The 23,045-nt window shown below is 33.5% G+C and overlaps 1 protein-coding gene across 1 annotated transcript in view; it reads right to left on the reverse strand.

Moving 5' to 3' along the window:
- The window catches only part of LOC143922860 (basement membrane-specific heparan sulfate proteoglycan core protein-like), a 247,793-nt gene that overhangs the window by 125,967 nt on the left and 98,781 nt on the right, over positions 1-23,045 (reverse strand). The window contains exons 2-9 of the mRNA XM_077446235.1: positions 7,391-7,505; positions 7,256-7,317; positions 7,138-7,160; positions 6,964-7,046; positions 5,685-5,847; positions 5,258-5,427; positions 1,511-1,714; positions 396-506 (exon numbers count right to left, since the gene is read on the reverse strand). Of these exons, the coding sequence (XP_077302361.1) occupies positions 396-506; positions 1,511-1,714; positions 5,258-5,427; positions 5,685-5,847; positions 6,964-7,046; positions 7,138-7,160; positions 7,256-7,317; positions 7,391-7,505 (931 nt within the window). The remainder of the gene's footprint in view (positions 1-395; positions 507-1,510; positions 1,715-5,257; positions 5,428-5,684; positions 5,848-6,963; positions 7,047-7,137; positions 7,161-7,255; positions 7,318-7,390; positions 7,506-23,045) is intronic.

The following is a 23,045-nucleotide window of genomic DNA, read 5'->3' on the forward strand; positions in this document are numbered from 1 at the left end:
TTTTAACAACAAGTTCTCGAGAATCGCGAGACCGTTCCAGCGCACCGTTGCATATGAATGCGATTTTTGGAAAATAAATACCAAAAGTTATACATTAAAGTCATTTGAATGTTTAAAACATACGAATTGAAAAGTTTAATTACATAATATTTAAAACTTTTGATAATATAGGTATAATAAATTTTTATACCTAATGTATTGAAGCCAAGTTTTAATGTCAAATATATTCAATTTAAATATTTGACCAGAAATGTCAAAAAAACATTGTGTATTTGCGTTGAAAAACATTACCATATTGTCCGCACACTAAATAAACTCGTGCCGAAATCAAATAGGCGGATTTTGGCACTAATTAGACAAGTAAACAGCGGCGTGTGAATGAAAATTGTACTCACGGTCACAATCCATCTCGTCGGATCTATCTTCGCAGTCCTGGACGTTGTCGCAGCGTTTCGATAAATCTATGCAGCGATTATTGTCACAAGCCATCTCGTTCTCGCCACACTCTATAAGAAAAACATTCATTCATTCCATATGAATTTCATCTAACAAAGTACATACGTGTTTGATATGTTTCAAGTAAATTGTAAACTTCTATCTGAATATTACAAACAAGTTGAAAAGACCTGCAAAAGCTATTGAAAACCTGACACCATTTAATAATAAAAAAATATGAACAAATTTTACTATTTCAAACATATGTAATCGAGGAAAATTTGTTGAAAGTTGCCAGGCTCCACCTATCTTTGAAATGTTACCACAATTTTGAATACAGTGCACGTACATAAATTGTACATATTTAAACATCAAGTAAACAATACAATTATACAGGTTTTTCATTCCGAATTGACCCTTTTTTTTCATTTCAAATTGACATTGAAAAGGGGTTTAGAATAAAAAAACATTAAAAAGGGTCAATTTGAAATGATAAACCTGTATTATGTACGTATTTATGATTGTGTTTAGATAAAATCAGATATATATTATCGAGCACACTACTATTTCTGGAGCTATTACATAAATTATATACAAGTATGTTTAAAATATATCAAATTAAATGTATCTGTCTATCCAATAATTGAAAATTATGCACACGAATATAGTTAAAATGCAGTCTTTGAATTTGAATATGGTATCGTAGCCTCAACTGAAATAATAAAAGTTATTTATATAATACATCTATTTACTAAAAGTGTTTACAACATACTTTAAACAGATGAATGCACTGGAAAGTATAAAAAAGCGTTTTTGGATGCAATGCAAAATATGAGAACAATATGTATGATAAAAAGCCATTCATTTTCCAAGCGTCTCACTCACCATACTCGTTGCGTATTAGTACATATGTGTAAGTATGCAATTGCATCGGATTCGAATATTAAATTGTGATGGCGGCTTCGATGGTTAATGTATTTATAATATATTTTTTTTAAATTTCGGTTAAGCGCTGTGATGGATTTGAACGCAGTTAGTCGGCTTGATGATGCACAATTTGATAATCCATAGTGACCTGGTTTGCAATCTATCTCGTCGACATCCCCCGGACAGTCCGGTGTACCGTCGCACCATTGAGATCCACAAATGTATACCGAATAATCGCCGCATCTCACTTGGTCGTCAGACCTGCATCTGATATCCAGAGCGTCAGTGGTGGGTTCGGGATACTCAGTCGTCACTGTGCTGAGCTCGTCTATGTCCACTTCGTTGTCGGGTTCTTCACAGTGCCACAAAATAAATCAATTTAATATATACACCGAGTATAAAAGAAGTCTGGAAAGTTGGTCGTAACTTTTTAAATACAATCATCTGATCGAAATTGAATTATTAGAGAGAGTCGTTTCTCAAACATGTCATAATACCTTCTACTAAAAAATTTTACTCTCCATAATTAATTCAACACAACATGTAAATAGAAATCCCCACTTTTTGAAAATTCTACAAAACATCATAATCTGCTCATCATTATTTTACATACATACATATATTATTACAAAATAAATGCAAAATTAAATTTTAATTGGATATAATATTTCTTTTAATTAATGATGTTCTTCTTATATACATCGTAAAAGCAGCGAAAATAATTATAAATTTAAAAGTATCATAACATGTTTAATAAACAATTGAGTAATTTTTGGAAAAAATATTTTTTTTCACATACAATCCATATTTAAAAAGGTACTGATTCCAAACTTTTTCACCTTGTACCTATATATTTACATAAAATTATACAGAAACATCGATACACAGCCTTTTTTTTGTTGATACATTGCACCATAAATATTAAGTTGAAGAAATAAAATTACTAGCGACATCTATTAAAATAAAAACAAAGCTATAAAACATTTTCAAATAAAAGTTTTGTATGAACCTATTATTTGAATAATGTTTGACACTAAAATAAACATGTTATTTAAATTCTAAAAAAGAGGATAGCACATTATCATGCATGTAAAATAATTCTAAATTAATTTTATCCTAAAACCCCCAAACAACATGATCACTTATCTTCTTTAATTGATTCAAAAATTCAATATAATATGCAATATGTGCAGCAAATAGAAATTGTTAATGCAATTTCAGTACATAAAAAATAAATGTTCACATTGTTTATTGATGTTTTGAAACGTGATTTCAAATCATCGTGTTGATATGTTACTGCGATTCTACAAATATGTATATATATGTTAACAAAAACTACGCTGTTTATATCTATATACTATCTATAATATAAATGTTCAATAGAACATAAACATCCGTTCATGTGATTATATTATATTATTTAATATAAGAAGTTCTAATCAAAAAACAAGAAATATGTATAAGTTTTGTGCATAAAAATGTAAGTATGTGTGTAATTAAATTTCAATGAAATATTTATAATAGACAATCACATGTAACAGACGTTTAGCGTTTGATTTAAAATAAACGAAAGCACCCCCAGCAATTTAGTTTATAGAAACTAGATTTTGTTAGTACTGATTTTACATGCAATATTTGTATATATAATATTTAAAACAATAATATGATTATGGAATGTCGTCCATGTCATGCAATTTCGTAATAGATCCGCTCACTAAAAAAATTTCAATTTAAATACATATATATATGTATTTCAAGTTACAGTTCTTACATAACACAAGAAGAATTAATGGTTGAAATACTTTTCTAACCGAACTCAAACTACGGTAATGGTGGATGACATATCTAATCATTTAGCACACACTTGCAATCAAATCTATGTATGTCGATTTAGGAAAAACACCTTGGCAGACCTGTGGAATGGATTGGTCTAGCGTTTGTCAAACTGTATTTCATTACTATCCTGATCTCGACGTGGTGGTCAAGACGGGATAAAATTGAATTCAAGTGTATTGAAGATGTTTTTATTTGCCATTTGATATGATTCAGTTTGAAAAACGTTACATTAGATGCTTACAACAACAAAAAAGGAAAAAAACCGAATGAACCGATACACTTTCATCTCCTGACTATATTCAACTAGTTGATTTCTTGCAAACACCGTTGAGTTAGTATGTTAGAAAAAAAAAGGTACATATTTTAATTAGAGTGAAGCATATACCATTTAAATTGCAACTATCCTCATCTGAACCGTCAGGACAATCCTTAAAATTATCACATTTTTTGGACTTATCAATACACTCTCCACTATTACAGGAAAAGTAATCTTCGGTACATTCAGGAACACTGACTTCTGCATTGACGGACAGGATGATATTGTCGAAATGTTAATTTCCCATGTACAAACAAAACAAAAAGCACACATAAGCTTACTAAACAAAACAGTCAATTACAAAATTACAGTTAAAACAGGAGTTCAAAATAATAATTTAAAAAATTTACAGTATTAACCTCTAGGTAAGCACAGCTGAATTGATTAGCAACAGCTTTCAGTATGATAAAATAATCTAATCAAGTAATTACTAATAAAAACAGAAAATGAAAACATTTTAACCCTTTGGTGTCAGATTAAGGGTTGCTCGGTTTTGATCCCTGATTGAGAAATATATTTTTACCTATTTACCTAACAAAAAAAATTGTTTTATAACATATTAAGAATACATTACTGCATATCACATTCAAATTAGTAGCCATAGCAAACTATTTCCATTTCAGATAATAGTTTCAATAAATAATATAATTTTTAACTCATGATGATATACTTGCAATGATAATAACCCCCCCCCCCCCCCATTTGTGTGTAAATACATACATATGTAAACTGCAGTATTACAATTACATGACAGGTCGAAATTCGTGCGTAAAACACCAAAATAATCAAATCTGAGATGAGACTTTCTTACAAATATGATTAATTATTATAATTAATTAAGGTAGATATTATTAAAATTGATTTCATGACAGTATTAAAAGTGAGTAAAGCTAGGCACTAAAATGAAATGATGTAAATATATTATATTATATTAAAAGTCACTAATAAAGCAATGTTCTACCAATACTACAATGTATGTATGTATGTATATAGTATTAATGACTAAGTATGCAATACCTTAAATTAAATAAAAATATTTTTTTAATAGAATAAATGACTTTTAATTTTCAAGCAACTAAATCATATTTATTTAATTAATGTTTTATATCAAAAATAAAATGTATGATACACCAAAGGGTTAATAAAAGGTCATAAGAAATATTTTATTCATATTAGTATAATTTTAATGTACTATGTATGTATGTATGTTATTAAAGTAATTGTTACGAATATTATGAGGTATTAATATTTATTTTGAAATGATCCCTTGCTAGTACTATGGAATTAAAAATATAAATTAATATATAAAAGATGAATGTATGTATTATATGTACCCCGTGTGAGGTTAAAAATATATGAAGCAATTTTTTTTAGGCAAAAGAGTATTTCTATTCTTTTTACCTAACAATTATTTATTTCGAATAGCTCGATTTGGTAAATAATCAAAATAAACACACTTCAAAAACTCTCTCAGATTGTGTTGAATAAAAAATAGGAACGATATAAAATTAAATAATCCTGAGTGATTGATGCATACACATGTTTATACATATATTGCTTAAGTCATAAAATATTTCTTATCGAACTTATAATGAGAATAAACGTGTAAAATAATCACTGAACATGCAAAAAATACATTAATTAAAATATTCGTAATTATAACAAATACTTTCATGCTGAAAATTCTCAAAGAAAAAATAAATATTTGATAAATCTCAATGGGAGATCCTGTATAGATATTACCATTGAATTTTTTAAAGCTGTAGTCGTCGTCGGTGACGGTGTATCCACCGAGTCGTCCTATTTGTCTTAAATGCCCTCTTAACGCATCCGAAAGCGCATTAATATCATAATTATTAATCGTGTGAATTTCTAAAGTCACTTTACACGTGTATTCGTCCTTCAGTCCCGTTCTGTAATCAAGCAAATATGATCAATTGAATTTCCGGCAGAAAATATCAAGTCAAATTTCTTTTAGCCAAATAAATACTTTTGTGTAAACAAACAAATTGAAGAAAAAATAACAATTGAATGAATGATATTTAAACTATAAATTTCCAATAATATAACATCATTTGTTTAAAAAAAACAGAGTAGTAAAAAATGATAGATAGATGTCGACATACAAAATATAAAATTTGTATGACTCTAGTGGAGAAACAAATCTTACTGTATTCTGATGAGGCTTGTTCTCTGGTCGCCGGGCACTTGGTCGTACAGTTCATTCATGGCCATTTCTAACGATTTAGACAAATTCTGGAACTTTGCCGAGTCTCTATTGTCGAATTCCAGCACGTACGGTTCAATCATCAAAAACGAAGCTCTAATTATCACTGAAAACGAATGAGTTTTCACTAAGCAGTCGCAAAAATAAATATTTTTAATAGACCAATGCACAGAAGCACAAAACTGATTTGAGAATTTAGCAATATTCAAAAACACATTAAATTTTAAATTCACTATTTATGCCAATATGTGTATGGATGTATGTAAATATTCGGTCTCCGTCACGGGCCCGAATGTGAAACGCCCGAAAACGCAAATATCGGAAGGCAAAAAGCGAAAATCGAAAGATCAAAAAAAAAGGGTGCATTATTAACGGTACATACTCACTTAATTTGCGCGATCAGGATACAACAGGAATAAGAGGAACAGGCTTTTCCTCCCGTATTCTGCGCGCGCACATTAATACGGGAGGAAAAGCCTGTTCCTCTTGTTCCTGTTGTATCCTGCTCGCACAAATTAAGTGAGTATGTACCGTTTACCATGCACCCTTTTTTTTATCTTTCGACTTAAGATCTTTCGATTTTCGATCTTTGCCTTCCGATATTTGGTTTTTCGTGCATTTCTAATTCGATCCCGTGGGGTAGACCCGTAAATATTATATAATATATGATATTAGAAATCGTAAATATTAAGTTTCTTGAGCTCTTTTTCCTATTATGCTGTACATTAGAATAAAATAATACTATAATTACTAACAAAAATAAAATTTAACTGTAAAATAGAAAATGATCAGTAGATCAGTATTTATTAAAATATATATAAGATGTATTGTGAACATAATTTAGTAAAAATTAAAAACATTTAAAAATCAAAATATGATTTTAGAATGTTTTGTTTGATTTTGCTTTTGTTTTTTATATAATATTATATTATAGAGCAATTTTTTTAAATTTTTTAAACAAATGTTATACGAAAGCTTTTAATAAGCATTGATTTGATAAAATTATATAGGTTTTTCATTCCAAATTGACCCCTTCATTTCAAATTGGCCCTTTTTCATTTCAAATTGGCCCTTTTTCACTTCAAAATAACATTGAAAGGGGTCAATTTGGAATGAAAAACCTGTATTAGATTTTGTTTGAACTCTTCATCTATAGTTGTTTATTTCCAAACAATACAATTTTATAAACTAAGATATAAATGTTAAAAATTAGATAACATACTGTCTTTAGCAGGAGTGGCATCATGTCGATCTCCTGATCCATAACTTAATTCAGACTCTTCGTCATCATCGTCGTTATTGTTCCTAATTGAACAAAATATTACAATCAAATAGAAAACTTGAATAATTAACGATAGTTTTATATCAAAAAGTTTTTTTTTTTTAAATGACTTACCCATCCCAGCCATTATCCAAATCCTAAAAATAAATAGTTTTATTAAAAAATATATTCAGAAATTAAATAATGAATCTGATATGAATGATTTAATATTATAAGTCAAATATTAACTTACACTATCTCCTCTAAAGCTGTTTTCCGGACTTGGTTCTTTAGTAGATGTAAAGCCATCGAGAACTAAAACAAGAAAAATAGCGATTTAAAATGTAAACTACAATGATATGATATTCAAATGTGACATGGCACTTACAGTCAAAAAATTGTCTCTTAATTCTCCTCAAATGTTCCCCAAATACTGAGGGATTGCTCGCCTCCTCTCTTGTTGATTGTCTGTCATTTTCAAAGACCAAATCATTGTCTTTAATCTGAAACGAAATTGAACAAAACATTAATTAAAGCTTTGGATGCATCAAACAACACACACACATACATACGTAAATTAATATATATATATATATATATATATATATATATATATATATATATATATATATATATATATATATATATATATATATATATATATATATATAAATTAGTATTATAAGATTTTTTACAAAATGTATTATTTTATGAATATATTATACAACATACATATATGAATGTATAATGTTTACTGCCTCATATGCACATACATACATACATATGTATGTATATATGTACATTCATACTACCACATAATAACCCTAGTATTTATATCTAATTGTTTAATATGAAAAAAATGGTAAAAACTACCTACCTACATATAAACAATATAAAACACCAAAAGAAAAAATAATTAATTAATTAAATAAATGTTCAATAGATGGCGCTAAATGCTCAGAGATTTATTTCCCTAGAGGAAACATTGGGAGCAAACAGTATATGTATATAGAAGTTATGTTTTGATCGTATTATATTCGTACGTTTTGTTGGCAGTGTTTGCAATACGAAGCAAAATTTTATAAATTTATCACTTTATACGTGTACATATTTACGAAGCTGAAAAAAATCGAATATATATGTACATATGTTAGCCTTGAGAAAACCCATAAGAGTATCCACCAAATTATCCCCCTTTTCTAAAAAAAGACAATAATAACAGAGAGGAACTTTAGCTAATTTAATAACGATCAATTAGATCGCAAAAAGCAACTTAGTCACCCATGAATTTCGCGGAGCACAGATATTGTGAAGAGACCAGAGCTGAGGAGTCGGATAAGTATTTACCGACTCGGACTCCGACCCCAACTTGAACGATTTTACTAAAATCGACTTAAAAATAATAGAAATTTTCAAAACATAAAAAATACAGGAATTAAAACAGCCAATCAGATAAGAAACGGAGTCTGTAATTCGTATGTGATTGGCTCTCGTCAAAGTGGTTTATGATTGGCTAGATTGGTCACAGAGGTTTGTGATTGGTCGGTCATTAAAAAATATAATTTTTTTTTCGATTCAAATACATTTGATAAAAAAAACAAATGAAGAATTTTTCAACGGGGGTTAAGAGGGCTGGACACCAGCGCCTTGTCCATACAAACGTATTACACTTCTCCCTAACTCAATTATGGTACTAGAGAAATTATTTTTTAATATGCTATGGATATTCACCATAGGCATGTTTCTATGTTTTTATTTTTTTGATTAGCTATTTTTTATAGGAGCAAGGAGCCACCAAACATCTATAAATCTATAATCGTTTTTGCACCCACGAAGAGTCCAGCGTGCTAATTTAACGGTTCATTTTCAAAAAAATACAAAAACACAAACAGAAAATATCTTTCTCATACCGATGATGAAATTTTTTTTAAAATTGGTCCAGTTTCTGAGGAGAAAACTGGAGAATACGAAATCTCAATGTTATCGATTTAAAATAGGGATTATCTGGTCGAGGCGCAACTGTGGCATTCACTCAATATATATATTGGAGAAAGGAACGGCAACAAAACTAAGGTTTCGGGTATCCAGCCCTCTTAAGAGGGCTGGACACCAGCGCCTTGTCCATACAAACGTATTACACTTCTCCCTTACTCAATTATGGCACTAGAGAAATTATTTTTTAATATGCTATGGATATCCACCATTAGGATGCATCTATCGTTTTATTTTTTTTTGATTAGTTATTTTTTATAGGAGCTAGGAGCCGCCAAACATCTACATATAAAATCGCCTCTTTTTTACACTCACGAAAAGAGTCCAGCGTGCTTATTTAACAGTCGATTTTAAAAAAATACGCGCATAGTTGCACAGAAAATGTCTTTCTCATACAGATGATGATATTTTTTTTAAATTAGTCCAGTTTTGGAGGAGAAAATAGGAGAATACGAAACCTCGATTTTGTCAATTTAAAATCCGTTTTATCTGGTCGAAGCGCAACTGTCGCATTCACTCAATATATATAGTCGCATTCACTCAATGTATATATCGAAGAAAGGAACGGCAACAAAATTAAGGTTTCGGGTGTACAGCCCTCTTAATGTCTAGGTGGGTTTTTGATCGGGAGTATGTGTCCACGGGGTAAGTGTCCTAGAACCATGTAAAACCTACTTTCAATCGTTTTCATGGCATAAGTTTTCCGCTGTATGTAGTACATACGTATATACAAATTTTTGCTCGTTTTAAAACACACGATAAGCCGGCAAGAGACAAAGTTGACAAGATTTCTAGGCAACGAGTGTTCGGCCCGATACGGTAATACTGCATCGTACGCTAGGATCGCCAGATGCCCGTACATCATAATCAGCACGGGGCTTTCCGTCAGCTCGTCTCTCGGTCGGATGGAGTGTCGGAGAGGCAGAAGCGCTTAAAATTCAGCACGGGGGTGCCTTACAATAAAATGTAGATACAACAATGGGGTGTGGGTGTCGACCGCGGGCCGCACTTAGAGCCGCCCCGAGCTACCCCCGGAATACTAAACGGAACGTTGCGGTCCGCATTAGCGCCCCCAAAGCAGAGCAAAAAAAAAAAAAAAAACCAAAACCACCACAGACAGGGCCGCACTCTCGCTATAATAGCCCATATTATTAACCCCACCCCTCCCCGTGGCACGACCCTACCCACAGCCTCCAAAGTCTATCCATAGTGTGGAATTCAGATTTAAACTTGTTCATTGAAGAACATCATTCGATTTCGATAGCAACGCACTCGATACTTGCTCTTCGAATACGTTCTGTAATTATTTATGGTTGTGGCTATTTGTAGGTACTATATCTGCGAATTATTGGCTTTTTGCAGGTACTATATCTGCGACAGGCGCAAAGTCTTCTGCGCATGCGCGTGAACTTATAATCCGATTATAATTTCTTACATTTAATGTATGCTAGACTTGTTTAATCAATCGTTCATTATACATGAGGCAAATAAATTTCGCACGTTAATATAATAGATTTATATCATTTAGCTAGTTCGCGGCTTGTACTTGTATATAGGTATTATACGTTGTATATGATAATAATTTTCTAACAATTAATAATATTAACTAATTTGGATTATATTTTTTACTCTACGTCACTTTACGAGTTCGAACTAAATTTTAAGAGGTTTAAAACAAACTTTTAACAGTAAAAACGCTAACAGTGACAGTTCACGCGCATGCGCAGAACGCTTTGCGACTGTTACAGATATAGTACCTGCAAATAGCCACAACCATTATTTATTTACTAGTGGTTTTTCCCGACTTCGCTCGGTATTTGTAATATAAACCGCTTAAACATGACTAATCTAATAGTAAACATTTTATTAAATTTATTTGAATAGTTTTATTTTATATAATTTTTTATTAAATTGACTTTCATGAACAAACAAACATATATACTGTGTCTTTCGAAATTATATGTATACCAGAATCTGGCGTCTGCGCCCCCGGAGCCTTCACCTCCTAGGGCTTTGGCCTTTAGGGCTTCGCCCCCTGGGACTCCGAATCCTTTGATCGAAAAAAATCGAATCGGCGCCTATGAATCGAAAAAAAAAATCGAATGTGTCGTTCGCAACCAACCAATGTTACATATGTATATGCAAAGTCTCTTTCGAAATTATATATTAGATTTATTTATTGAAAAATCAACAGGCCTCAGATGTAGAAATTCATAAAAATAAAGAATAAATATAACAAATATAGCATCTGAGCCCAATTATAGATTTTTACAAAATACATAATAAATCTAGTATGTACATATATAGACAAACAAATTAAAAAGAAAATAATAAAAACTAAAATATGGCTGAATAGGACAGGACGAAAATGCATAATTAAACATAAAGTCATATAATATAATTGGATAAAGAATATATAATAGAGATAGAAATAGAAATGGATCAATCAATCAAGACTCTCCTGATGGCAGTCCTGAATTGATGTAAGGAAATACCGAATAGATCAACGTCATTCAACTCCCCGTTAAGCATACGATAAACACGCTGTAGATAGGAATATGTTAGGGAATTGGTTTTGAAAGGATTAAATGAAAATAGTGCAACGTGTCTAAAATACCTAACTGGGATCCTGAAACCTGAAAGGGGGTTAAAAAAGAATTATAAAAACTATTTTTCAAATATTCAACTCGAGTGACATGCAGTACCATATACATATGTACATTATCTAAACGAGCTAATCTTATCATCATCATTTACAAACATTCACCATATCTGTTTTGCGCAACTCTCGTCCATCTCACCCCGCACATTTTTCAAATTTCATCCACCCATCTTCATTTCGACCTTTTAAATTCTCTCAGGTACCTTTCGTCCATTTTCCTAGCCCCGTGACCCACCCATTACCATTTCAATCTCTTCACTCCCTCCACCATATCAACTACCCTTGTCATACTTTTCACCCACGTATTCCGTGTTCGACATTTTGGCGTTCGGTGTCCAAGTTTTACATCCATACCGTATACGTCATCTCAGACAAATCAAATTGATCTAAGATATTTTTCTTCAGACATGTTATATTTTGGATTTAAAATCAGCGTTTATTCACCCAAATGCACTCCATCTTAATTTCATACGTCTCTTTATTTCATATTCCTTGCTATTGTACATATCTATCAGTTGCTGTAATGTATAGGGTGCTAATTAAATGTAATTTAATTTTGACCATTTTCACTTTCATAATTTATTAATTTTATTTATATTTTTTGGACCATTGTGGCATTATAGGAAGAACCTAATGCGCCACCATGGCTTACATACGAAAAAAAAAAACAAAAATAAATAGTTTATAAAAATAAACGTGAGGAAAAAAAGAATAAAATAAAATTTATAATATAATATATGACAAAACATCCTTGCGAGGCACAAATGGAAGAGAGAAGATAAAAATTCCACTCACACATCACATTCAATTATGAAAATAATTATGAGCGTAGGCTACCAGACAAATATGTAGGTCAGAATAATATCCGATAATCTATGCTCACTAAGATGGAAAATATAATAATTGAGTTTAAATTTACGAATAAAAAGTTTACGAGGAAATCGAAATCATTCTCGTATACATTTATTTAATTTATTATTTATAATAATAATAACAATAAAATGACCAGTGTGACCTGACAGGTTGCCCCAAAGCGTCACACTAGTTTTACAAAACAAAAGAAAGAAAATAACAAAATAAAAACAATAAAAATTCAAATGATTCATCTCATTCAAATAGTCTCGTGTTGAATCTCAAGAACCTAACCAGCTCATCAACATGACAATTGAACAGGTCCAAATGCTCATCAATCACATTAAGGAACCGGATAGCCTTTACAAGGGACGAGTTATTGAAAGCAGACGTTTTCGCAGGAATAGATTGGAAAAGTAAATGATGACGCAAAGCTCTACCGCATTCAGGCGCCGAAAATTTAAATTCAAATAAAATCGAAGGGTTGACGATTCTTCCCTTTAATACTTCAACGAAATATTTGGAAATGGCAATAATTCTTCTCATATGTAAGAATTCATACATACATATGTAAGTCGAAACATTCCGACGAGAATAATATCACTAAAATGCAACTAACAGACCATCCGCCATGGGCTCGCGCAATTACATTATTCCATCATCGACTGGACAATCATTACACATTAACGATTCGAACGACATCGTGGCATGCATATGTTTAATTTCCACTATTAAGTGGAGTGGCACTCGAAGGGGTGTTTTAACGACCGGCGTCCAATTTAAAAATGACTGTATACGACGATTGGGATGGTGACGATGGCGATGACTGCGATCGCGATGATGATGACACGTCGCCAAATGCAACCAAGATGACATCGATACACATATGCACAATATATGTATGTACGTACGAGTCGTAAATAATGCTCGATCGTCGTTCCGCTAAATCAGTGCGTTGCCCTCGAGCACGCATGCGCATATATGCGAGATCGCGTACGTGACTCACGAACAGCACTGGGATAAAAGGAGTGGTGATGATGACAGATCATCTCAATAAAAAAAAAAATAATAATTAAAATTACACTACACCCTAATTCAGGATTTCTTCAGACCAGAGTTACTGCTTTACGGTCATTTCATCATCGTCATCAGTGGCGTGTCGTGGAAATCTCCCCGTTTTTATCGCACTGCCTTACGTACCGTACGTTTGCGCGATCAGGATATAAGAGTCAGGATATAAGGTGACGTCATGGTGACTACTGTTTCAACATTCCGAAAGTCCCTGTATTCGATGTACCCGACATGTACATTGGAATTATATAATACTAGTTGTATTACCCGGCTTCGCTCAGTATTTGTAATATAAACAGTTTAAACATGGCGAATCTAATAGTAAATATGCATTTGTTTTTTTATTAAATTTATTTGAATCGAAAGAAATAGTATTCAACCAATCGAATCGTTGTCATGGAAAATTACATACAAAGTCTCTTTCGAAATTATATATTAGATTAGTACTATACATATATTTATAATCAAACCGATCTAATACAATACTTACGTAAAATGTAAATGCTATCGCATTCACCCCCCAATTGACCCGCAATGGCCAATTACATTTCGTTTCAGTTTCGCATTGCATTTTGGTCAATAAATACAACGTTGTTTGTGCGTATAGCGGTCGGTAGAATTTCACTTTTATTTTTTGTTAGTTTTGAGTTCGTTTTTTGGAATATTTATATTATTAAAATTTTACAATAAAATACGTAAGTGGTTGATATTATTAATTTATTTATGGAATACGTATATATTTTATATAAATGGAAATTTAAATTTTTTAAACGATAAAAGTAATTGTTAATATGTTATGGACGGCGAAGCTTACAGTAATATTATTAAAAACCTAGCATTGAATTATATTGTAATAATATTATACATATAGGTAAATATTATTATTATTAAAAAATAAATAAAAAATAATAATCTTTGACTTTTCGATAATTTGGTTAATTATCTATGTCAGACCGTTAGTTCGAACCTGATGTAAAATTCACCCCCGAATTGTGATATAAAATACGACGGTTCCAAGAAATAGGCAACCTTACCCATTTTCTCGCAAATCTCGACTTTTCAGCAATTTCAAATCTCGCTGAATTGTTTAAAAATGCTGCAAATTTACAAATTTAACCACAGATGTATCTGTGGATGTTAATTGATATGTATTCACTTTGTATAATGCAAATAATAATTGAACCAAATGTAAAATGTTTCTGGTCAGGAAGGCGCATTAGGGTTACCTACTAGGCCTTCCTGGTATAAATAAAAATATATATATATATACATATACATATATATATATATATATATATATATATATATATATATATATATATATCTAATCTATAATTTGGAAAGAGACTTTGTATGTAAATATCCTTGGTCGTCGTCGTCGTCGTCTTCGTCGTTTTCGTCGTTTTCGTCGTCGTCGTCCGTAGATCGGTGACGTCATCGAACACGTGATTCGATTTTTTTTTTTTCGATCCATGGGCGCCGATTTGTTTTTTTCGTTTCAATGGATTCACCCCCGCGGGGGCGCAAAGCGAGTAGTTTCATGGGGCCCCGCCAGGGGCGCCACAAGGGGCGCAGCCCCGTGGGGCTCAAAAGGGGGCGCCACAAGGGGCGCAGCCCAGTGGGGCCCCGAAGGGGGCCCGGGGGGCCCAGCCTCATGGGGCGCAGCCCCATGGGGCTCAAAAGGGGGCGCCACAAGGGGCGCAGCCCCGTGGGGCCCAGCCTCATGGGGCGCAGCCCCATGGGGCTCAAAAGGGGGCGCCACAAGGGGCGCAGCCCCGTGGGGCCCCGAAGGGGGCCCGGGGGGCCCAGCCTCATGGGGCGCAGCCCCATGGGGCTCAAAAGGGGGCGCCACAAGGGGCGCAGCCCCGTGGGGCCCCGAAGGGGGCCCGGGGGGCCCAGCCTCATGGGGCGCAGCCCCGTGCGGGCCCGGGGGGCCTAGCCTCATGGGGCGCAGCCCCATGGGGCTCAAAAGGGGGTGCCACAAGGGGCGCAGCCCCGTGAAGCCCCGAAGGGGGCGCGGGGGGCCCAGCCTCATGGGGCGTAGCCCCATGGGGCTCAAAAGGGGGCGCCACAAGGGGCGCAGCCCCGTGGGGCCCCGAAGGGGGCCCGGGGGGCCCAGCCTCATGGGGCTCAAAAGGGGGCGCCACAAGGGGCGCAGCCCCGTGGGGCCCCGTAGGGGGCCCGGGGGGCCCAGCCTCATGGGGCGCAAGCCCTAATAGGCATTAACTAAGGGGGGCGAAGCCCTAGACGGCAATTAATCATGGGGGCGCGGAGGGGCGAAGCCCTAAAAGGCAACTGATCATGGGGGCGAAGCCTTAGACGGCATTTAATCATGGGGGCGCGGAGGGGCGAAGCCCTAAAAGGCATTAACTAAGGGGGGGCGAAGCCCTAAACGGCAATTAATCTTGGGGGCGCGGGGGGCGAAGCCCTAAAAGGCAACTGATCATGGGGGCGAAGCCTTAGACGGCATTTAATCATGGGGGCGCGGAGGGGCGAAGCCCTAAAAGGCATTAACTAAGGGGGGCGAAGCCCTAAACGGCAATTAATCTTGGGGGCGCGGGGGGCGAAGCCCTAAAAGGCATTAACTAAGGGGGGCGAAGCCCTAGACGGCATTTAATCATGGGGGTGCGGAGGGGCGAAGCCCTAAAAGGCATTAACTAAGGGGGGCGAAGCCCTAAACGGCAATTGCTCATGGGGCGTGGAGGGGCGAAGCCCTAGAAGGCAAAGGCTCAGGGGGGCGCCGAGGGCGAAGCCCTAGAAGGCAAAAAAAAATTTTGATTTTTTTTTTTGATTTTTTAAAAAAAATTTTTTTAATTTTTTTTTTATTTTTTTTTTTATTTTTTTTTTAATTTTTTTTTTTGATTTTTTTTTTATTTTTTTTTTATTTTTTTTTTTAATTTTAAAATTTTTTTTTAATTTTTTTTTTTTTTTAATTAAATTAGCTTAGTCATGTTTAAGCGGTTTATATTATAAACACTGAGCGAAGCCGGGTAATACAGCTAGTATATATATATATATATATATATATATATATATATATATATATATATATACGATAAATAATGTATATACATATGTACATACGTCAAAGCAAAGTCAAACAAAGGATAAGTGCGACAAAAAGGGTACATATGTACTTCATATACATATACATATGACTTAAGTAATGCCATAAAATGAATAATGAATCCAACATTCGCTAATGCATTATTTGTAACAAGTGGTATGTATTATGTATAATAAGCATTGAATATTAGTGGTACGATTCCGAAAAGCTCTACATATTTAGTGCCATATTCAGAACTAGAAGTGATACAACACTATTAATAATCTATATTATAATATAATTTTAACTGTAAGTACATTATGTATGTAGTACATATAACACGACTACTATACATCCATAAGTTGCACGATTGCATTTAAAAAATATTACACTCGTTGTTTATTATTGATGAGTGATGGGTATGAATTCATTACTATGTGGGTACATACATATGTGTACATATATAATACGATAATGCCCATCGCAAAATATATGTATGTCACACATGTTTATATGTAAGCGGCATAATCGTTTCGGAATTGTTCTATACGTGTACAATGTAGATAGCTTTGTATTGTAGATAGCTTTACTTCGAAAATTGACCATTGTTAACCCTTCCAGTAAAAATATCTACACAATTCAAAATTTGCGTATTTTCACTATTCAGCGTGCATTTTCCGGTTTTTATTGAGCCTTTTAGCAAATCAGTAATATATGTATTCAACATACTACCTTTTACTACAGTGTATCAAACGAAATATTTATTACACATAAGTAAATACAGATTTCTTACATAAAATTTGCATTTTTTTAACACTATGCGGCTGCTGACTCATATTTGTATCATGTTGACTGCACAACGCTTACTGGCCGCTAATACATACATATATGATTTACGACTGTGAGAACTGTATCAGTCAGCTGATATATAATATTTTTGTATCACATTTTCGTCAATCGTTTTTGGCCGATGATACAATTTTGCAATTAAGTTTTCGTCTTAAACGAAAACGTGATACAAAATTGTATCATCGGCCACACACGATTGATAAAAACGTGATACAAAAATATTTCCGCGTAGTCGTGAATCATATATGTATCAGCGGCCAGTAAGAGTTGTGCACCCAACATGATACAAATATGAGTCAACGGCCGTCATAGTGTTAATATACGGAATTGTCCGCAGAAAAAAGACGTTTTTGTAATGAGTATTACTCGGCATCTGAAGAGAGGAGGAATCTGTGATGATGGTTGTTCGATTACTCAGTGTATGCCATTTGTCATGATAGTGATTATGAATATAATCAGGGCTTCGAAGGCAAGGAATCAACAGGGAAAATGCATGATTCCAGCAACCAAATTTTCACTGGTTGGTTTCAATCGGCTGGTTTTACGTTTTACGATTTGAACCAGACATTTCCATGTGTGATTTTTATTTGTGAGGATATCTTAAAGCATACTTGTACGAAGAAAGGCCACTGAAGACGGCAATAAAAAACCAAATCGAACAAATCAACGAAAAAACACTGGAAAGAGTGGCTCTAAACTTGTGTCTGCAAAAACGATCATTATTTGAGTGATATAATTTTCCGCACGTAAAAATTTGAAAATGGCATACTTTTATACCTATACCGGGTTTTATACCTTTATTTCTGTGTTAATAAATAATTTTTACACGACAAAATGATGCGTACTGTTTATTTTATAACAATCCGTTTCTTATGGACCACTCTTTATATTTTAGGGTTGCCAACTGGGAAATTAAGAAAAAAAATATGACATTTTTCAAAAATATTAAGTTTTATTTAAAAATCACAACAAAGACCTGATATAAAGAAGTAATTTTGCAAATTTTAAAATTAGATCGCTTATAACAGCGGTCGCTAACATTTCGGAACTCGGAACGGTTAAAAAATTAGAAAATTTAGGTATTAAATACTTTAACTTTAACCACATTTAATACTGGAAATAAACAAATTCCAGACAACCTAATACACAATACGCCATTTGCATTGATTTTTAAGGTAATACTTAGCAATTATATGCCTGTATATAAAATAGTTTCTGGTAATTACCGGTTTTTTAATTTACCGATAGCGATATTTTGACGATTTACCGGTAAATCGGTATACCGCTTACCGGTATTGCAATCCCTAGTCCGTGCAAGTGAACGATTCGGCGGACCATATAGCCAAAGATCGGCGACGAAGATGGTTTCATGCACAAATGGTTCACTATTGTCAATTTCTATTGTACTACAAAGCAAGACAGCAAAAAAGAAGGTTTACAATAGTGAACCATTTTTTGAAATGAACTTCGACGCCGATCTCTGCATATAACAATCCACTACCACTACCACCACCCCAGGTAGGTATTGTTGATATTTTTCAATTGAAGGTAAATGATTTTAGAGGACTAGCCTTAGTTCAATGACAGCACGCCACTGGTATAAAGTCAAATGTTTGTTTGTTTATTTGTCCACAATATATGGCATACAGGATAATCCAATCTAATCGTGGACCGCTTTTGGAATATGTCAAAGAGGACTATACAAAATTCGACCAGCACTACATATAGCCAGCAGCGTGGCTCGGTGTTTGGGCTTTTGCTTAGCGCCGAGAGGACGCCGGGTTCGATCCCGATTGACCTCGATTGAAAAGAATTTATTCCGAGTATTTATGTAACGCTGCGGTCAGACTTGGATATTTGTGACTCTAAGTCGATCGTTTCTTATCAGAGTTTGTCTGAATTCATTGTTGAAATAGTTCCTGATTAAATTGGCTAATAAACTACTATTAATGTAAAATAAAAATAAAATTATGTATAAATTCATAGATGTCTCGTTTATTTCGAATTTTCAGTGTCTCTTAATTCAGCGACTTATGTAATACAAATGCTGCATTGTTTGTAATTGGCCAGCAAGTATAGAAGTTTAGACGAACCAAATTGCGGTCTTCTTGAACTGTTGTAGCCCTTTTTCTTCCTGATCTGGGTTTGGATGTGTTAGACCCGGTTTCCCTAAAGCGTTTTAGCGTGCTTTGAACTGCTCCACGTGAACAATTCATTTTCTGGGCAATTTTTAATTGGCTCATGCCTTGAGAGTTCAATAACACAATATTTGCTCGCTGCTTTTCTATTTTGAGACATTTTAATTAAATTTGATGATAAATGAAATAATAAAAAAAAAAATTTTTGTGAATAAACACAAATCGTCAAAAGTTGCAACACATCAAACTACCACGGCAGCTTTCGCTAAGTATGAGCCAAAGTACAGAAATATTATTTATACATTATTTTGATTGTTCGCTCTTTAAACATAAATTTTTCAATTACACTTCGAAAATAATTAGCGTTAAATTCGATATGGTAAATTCCGTGAAAATATGTAGATATATGTACAGAAACATGTATACAAATATTATTATTTATTTATATGTATTTACACATTTCCATAATATGTAGCGTAGTGCTCGGAATCGTTGAGCAGCAGGCAATGCAACTATGTACTCAAAGCCGTAGAACGCGAACTTCAATACCCAACACAATGGATTGAGGCTTTGTTATGATGGGTCATTGGGCCAAACAATGATCGAGGGGAGGTGCAGGAGGTGGGCAGCTCAATACAGACCGCCATAATAACGACCGACGACTCATTACGAACCGATTTTCAATTTTACTTATCGTTTCGATAATAATTTGGGTGACGCTTCATTTGGCCGCGGGGCGAGAGTGTGTATTCTTTTGTGTAGCGTCATTGTGTCGCGACGACTCGATGATGATGGCTAATTGGACAAATTTGATTGGTGACAGCCCTGACTCGTCGCCGTTTGAAAATAGTGCGTGGACACACACACACACGTCCAAGGAAGCGGTGACGTCATCGCGATGGTTTAAATCTGAAAGGAATCCGAAGATTTGCATGTACAATGCTTCAGGTTTCTCCGATGAGTCCTCGTCTGTGCCACGAAACCGTCTCGACGGATTTGTCGAGATGCAATGTGTGAAGTGCATAGTGTGAGATTTGTTTGTATCATCGTCATCGTCATTTGCATTGCTGGACGAAGGCCTCTTCAACGAGCTCCCATTCCGACATTTTTCTTTGCTTCGTCTAGCAATCTCACCTGTATCACTTCGTCTATCAATCTCAATCTTTTTCACATATTCTCGAGTACTAGTTCGAGCACTTTTATGTACTATCCACCTTTCGGCCATTTGGTACCTATGTACATATGTACATATATGACCCATTGCTATTTTAATCTTTTCACTCGCTCCACTAACTAAGGCAGCTTGTTTTAAGTTATAACTATGTAACAACATCAACTCTGGTCATAACTCGCACCATGCGTTTTGTTTCCTGTTTCTCTTCGATATACCTAGTATACAATGTTACCTACATATGTATAATGCATTGGAATTCATGTACAATTTTGGCATTCGATATTTGTGCATACATGCGTCATTCGATATTTGTATACGTACTAAGGTTTCTGATTTCTCAGACTTTTTCAATTCCTGGGACATGGGACGGAGCTCGGGATTTCCCCAAATCCCGGGATATATGTTTTTTTTTTCAATTTAATTTATTTTTTATTAATGTAAAATTTATTTATTTAAAAAAATATACAATATATCTAAAAAATGGAAAAAATGTATTATAATTTATTTTTTTTGAAATAGCTTCTTAACAATACTATAATATAATAATCATGTTATAGCTTTCATTCTTTTCTTTTCAATTGTTTATTTTGTATTTACCTTTTTCATTTGTTTTATATTTGTAAATTTCAATTTCTTCTTATATTCTATTTTATAACCTTTTTTCAATATTTTAATACTATAGTTTAATTATGCAATGTTCTATTTTGTCATGTTCTAGCCTTTATTCTTTTCTTTTTCATTTGTTTTCCTTATATTTATCTTTTTCATTTTTTTTATAATCTTTGTAAGAATCTGTTATTGGACTCGGATGTTACATATATTATATATTTACTATTTGTTTTTTATACATATCTACATCCTGTTGTCTGTTGATTTTAAAAATAAAAATAAAATAAAATAAAAATACTTAAATATTTATATGATTATCCGAAAACCTATTTATAGATTTGGCACAAATATTTCAAATACAATGGAAAAAACGGTCGAAGTTGGTTTTATAGCTAAAAGAGACGAAAATAACTTTTTTTTTATCACCTATTTTTTCTCATCATCATCTAAATGCGTTATTTTTTAGTTTTCTATTTGATAAATCCTTATTTAATTCTTCATTTACCATCAAACACAAAATTGTCTCATCTGATTCTGAATCTAAAAGAGTTTCTTCCATCGTGGAATAAACTCGCTTAATATGTACATACATAGATAGATTCATCGTAGGATATACATACATACATACATACATTCCCCTTTATTAAAACATTTGAAGAAGGTATTGATTGAAATATTTTTCCCGGGATTCGAGATAGGAATTCCTGGGACACGGTACATCAAAAATTCCATGATTTCCAGGGAGTTTCTGTCCCGGGTCGACCCTGGTAGAAAACCATACGCACCAGAGGCGTGCCTTGGAAATATCCCTGTTTTTGTCGTACAGTCTTACCAGGTGACGTCATACCGAGTCCCCTTGTATCTTGCTCGCACACACGTAAATAAGATTGTGAGATAGAAACAAAAAAAAATTCCACGGCACGCCAAAGATAAGTACAAACATACATATATGCATTATTGTCCTTACCTTACCTTACACATGTCAATATACGTCATACGTCTACGGATACGTCAATACGTCCAAAATAAATACATATAACTAATTATTCTGACTTATTATTCATTGTAATTCTTTCGGACATAAAATAATAATTATCCAAATGCAATACATTGTTTTAGTTTAGCGAAAGCCAAACGACGATTTGAGAATTCTTAAAATATCGTATAGACATACCAAAATTAATAACTACAAAAAATAATAATAAATAGGAAACGTGCAAAAATGTTTCCACCTCACTTATTACACACATATTTGCGAATGCAAAATCGGCATTGACTCGCGAAATATTTCGTTCAAGTACTAATTTAACGAAATGCCGAGAAAATTTTTAAAAGATGCATATTATTTCTGTAAATATCTATTATTCCTTTAATATATGCGCTTCATATCGTAAATATGTACATACATACATACTTACATATATATGTATGTGCATACAATAAAATGTGTACATATGTGAATATACATCTATTGAGTTCGTGTTTTTGTTTTGAAATATTTACATAAATAAAATTTTAATATAAAATATGTAAGTTGTTGATATTATAAATTTATTTATGGAATACGTTTATATTTTATACTAAAGGAAATTTATATTTTTTAGACGAAAAAAGTAATTGTCAACGTCATGTTATGGACAAAAAAACTAT

The sequence above is a fragment of the Arctopsyche grandis genome, chromosome 2, assembly GCF_051622035.1.
Source record: "Arctopsyche grandis isolate Sample6627 chromosome 2, ASM5162203v2, whole genome shotgun sequence".
Lineage (NCBI taxonomy): Eukaryota > Metazoa > Arthropoda > Insecta > Trichoptera > Hydropsychidae > Arctopsyche > Arctopsyche grandis.